The sequence below is a fragment of the Anser anser genome, assembly GCF_964211835.1.
Source record: "Anser anser genome assembly, chromosome: 6".
In the NCBI taxonomy this organism is placed as follows: domain Eukaryota; kingdom Metazoa; phylum Chordata; class Aves; order Anseriformes; family Anatidae; genus Anser; species Anser anser.
The window spans coordinates 11,581,558-11,584,481 of record NC_139726.1 but is presented as its reverse complement, the minus strand read 5'-3'; the positions used below and the strand labels follow the sequence as shown (position 1 = coordinate 11,584,481).

Here is a 2,924-nt window from a genome sequence, read left to right as displayed (position 1 = left end):
TTCCTTTATATCATCTCTTCCTGACATGGGTCATTAGTTGAAACCTGCTGAAACCTTGGGATCCACAGCAAAGGCTTCTGCCACCTGAGCTAATTAAATAATTGACAGCTGTAGGAGACTGTCTATTTACAACAACCAGCTGCAATCAGGCAGCAACACAATCAACACCAGTAGCAAAAAGGGATTCAATAGGAAAAGAGTAAGTGGTACTTAAACAGCGGAAGTGTTCTCAGATCAGCTGAGCCAAGTGAGTTTCATTCAAGGCAAATATAAAACAGCCTAAAGTAATCTCACTGCTAGTAATGATTTTCCTTGAAAAGAGGGGTGGGTGAGATCACAAATTTAACAACTACTTTTAAAAAGGATGGGGAGAGGATAGCTGATATTGGACAATGATGCTGAACTGAGAGGGATAGCAAGCATGGTGGCAGAGATTAGAACTAAAAAAAAAAATAAATAAAATTCATAGGTTTCATAAGTGCTCTAAAAGAAAAATGGAGCCCAATTTGTTAGGAAAATGTGCTGTTGTATTCATTGGGAATAACTAACATCAGGTAGACTAACTGCTGGATGGGCAGCAACTCTGCAGAATGGTACACGCATGTTACAGAAGATTGTTGTTCTCAATGGGAGTCCATGGTAGTGTGAAAAGCAAATATTGTGTGGGAAAAACGGGTTGTAAACAGAGCTAGCTTGTGATTTCACACTTTCCCTCTCTGTGGCACTTAATAAGGCCTCTGCTGGTGTACTACATCCAGTGGAAGCTTTTACTGTACTAAGAAACTGCATTAACTGAGAAGTCCAGGAAAGAGAAAGGGACTGGTTAGAGGGAAAGAAGAGGCTGTAAACTCAGCAGTTTTTTTCAGGGGGCAGTGAGGAGGAGAAGGCACAGTGATGTTATCTTTTGGAAGAGGAACTGTGAATGTGGGGCCTCAGAGCCTCTCAGCTCTGTGAAGAAGGATTTGTGGAGCCATTTCTGAAGTGTCTCCTGTCTCCCCTGTGGTGGTGTGGGACTGGGAGTTCTGGGTGTGCTCCTCGGGTAGTTTGTACATCAGCAGTGACTCTTCCACCTGCCACAGTCTGAGAGCCCCTAAGCTACAATGTACTTGGCAGGATACACCAAATCAATGCATTCTTGTTTGAGATCTTTTCCCCACAGGTGCTTCCCACAGAAGCAACTCAGCAAACTGTGTGCCTCAGGTTTGCATCTCTGAGGAGGACCATCAGCAATCACTAATCAGCCATCACAAATACTAGTGTTGGTCTGCAGCACAGATCTGGCTTGTGCCTGCAAGCATTTGGAAAGACCTCTTGAGGGGAAGACAAATGTGCATACCTCGTACTATTCATGAAGCCCCAGTGCAGGAAGATGCTGACAGATGTCTCGATGCTCTGCTTTGCTTTGGGTGTCAATTTCCTGTATACTTCATCTTTCAGATTGTTTCCAGCTTGTATTGGTATAAATACAAAACTGATCAGTATCAGTGTCCTTGCCCTCCTTCCTTTCTGTCCTTAGGAAATTCAGTTCTTAATTCCTGTTAGTGCCCACTTCTACCTATGAAGCCAGAAGAGGCATAGGTAATAACTGCAAAGTTCATTCTTCCATGGAAATTCTGTTTCACATATGTATTTCAATAGAACTATTGGGCTAGATTCTAGAAGGCTACAGTATTGCCCTTTCTACCAGGTGTTTGTCCAAAGTTTTACTCTGTAGGCAATGGCTCCAAGAGGGAGAAAGGCGAAGTCATCTTTCTGCTTTTACGTTGAACCCGTTCGTGTTTGTGCAGAGCTGTCACAAGCAGCTGGGTCCCAGCTGCAGCTGTCTGGATAATACAATCCTTCTTGTAGCAAAACAGGGAAGCCATTTTCCTTACTGTCTTGTAACATCATTGAGTGAAGTTAAACACAAGACAGACTCCTTGTTGCTGCTTCCTGAGAGTGCGCTCATTTTATCCAGGCTGCTTTTTGCAAGAAGAAAAGTAACCAAAAAAGAGAAAGTATAGAAATGAGCGAGAACCTCACTGGGACTGAGGTCTGACTCGCTTTGTTGCAAATGAGATTATGGTTGATCACCCTGCATGCTGAGACCTTGGAGACTTCACGTATTTATTATTTATGCCCAGAGACTGTCATTCTGTAAAATGGAAATAGCCAATTAATCACAAGCATCTTTTGGCAAGCATTTACAAGCAAAGATCTTCAAGTCTTAATCCAGGCTAACAAAGCCCCACTGTCCCCAGATGGAGTTCATTAATCAAATCTGATAATTACCTATAAGGGAGCACTTTGCAGACTTGCAAAGGAAAGGGAAATGGGGATTAAAATTTGCCTCAGAAATGATTAGCCAATTTTCCTTCGAATGTTGGAAATATATCTGAAGAAGTTTAGCAGTATGGAGGTGTAAAGGGGGAATGTTTGGTTTTATTGTTTGTATATTTTATCAAGAGGGTTGTAAGACCCCATTTATGCTAGATTGAGAGCTAATGCACGAGCAGATCACAGATGGAGTTTCGTGGTTACAGGTTCACGTTTACCTTAGTTTTATTCAGATTTTATAAGGGAACAGAATGCTGTACCTGAGCCAGGCGCTTCAACCTTCCTGAAAAGCATTTGCAAAAAAAAAAAAAAAGTTTCCTAGTTCATGCCCAAATTAAGTTTCTTTGGGTAATGTTTGCAATTACTGCTCTAGCTTTGAGAGCTTGGACCAAAGCCCAGGATTCAGCTTTTGTGTCAGTGCTCGGATTCAGGGATGACTGTAAAGGGTTTTGTGTCAATATTCTGTGTCATCAGTCAGGGCTGGGCGTTTTACTTCCCAAACCTGGCATAAAATGTTTGTTCTCTGTGATGCCTTGAAAAATGCTTTTCTGTTGGTTTGTGAAAAGCCATTGCTAAGAGAGTTGATTAATCCTTGTTTGTCTGTTCTT

The 2,924-nt window shown here is 42.0% G+C and overlaps 1 protein-coding gene across 5 annotated transcripts in view; it reads left to right on the top strand.

Moving 5' to 3' along the window:
- Positions 1-2,321: 2,321 nt before the first annotated feature.
- Positions 2,322-2,924, top strand: part of XRCC5 (X-ray repair cross complementing 5) — a 49,476-nt gene continuing 48,873 nt past the window's right edge. For 4 of the 5 annotated variants that reach the window (XR_014585810.1, XR_014585811.1, XM_083840959.1 and 1 more), the window contains exon 1: positions 2,324-2,522. Coding sequence is in view for 2 of the 5 variants with exons in the window: in XM_083840959.1 (XP_083697085.1) it covers positions 2,484-2,522 (39 nt within the window). In the remaining 3 variants the exon portion in view is untranslated. Of the gene's footprint in view, positions 2,523-2,924 lie in introns of all 5 variants that reach the window. The other variant, XM_083840958.1, reaches the window with a different exon arrangement.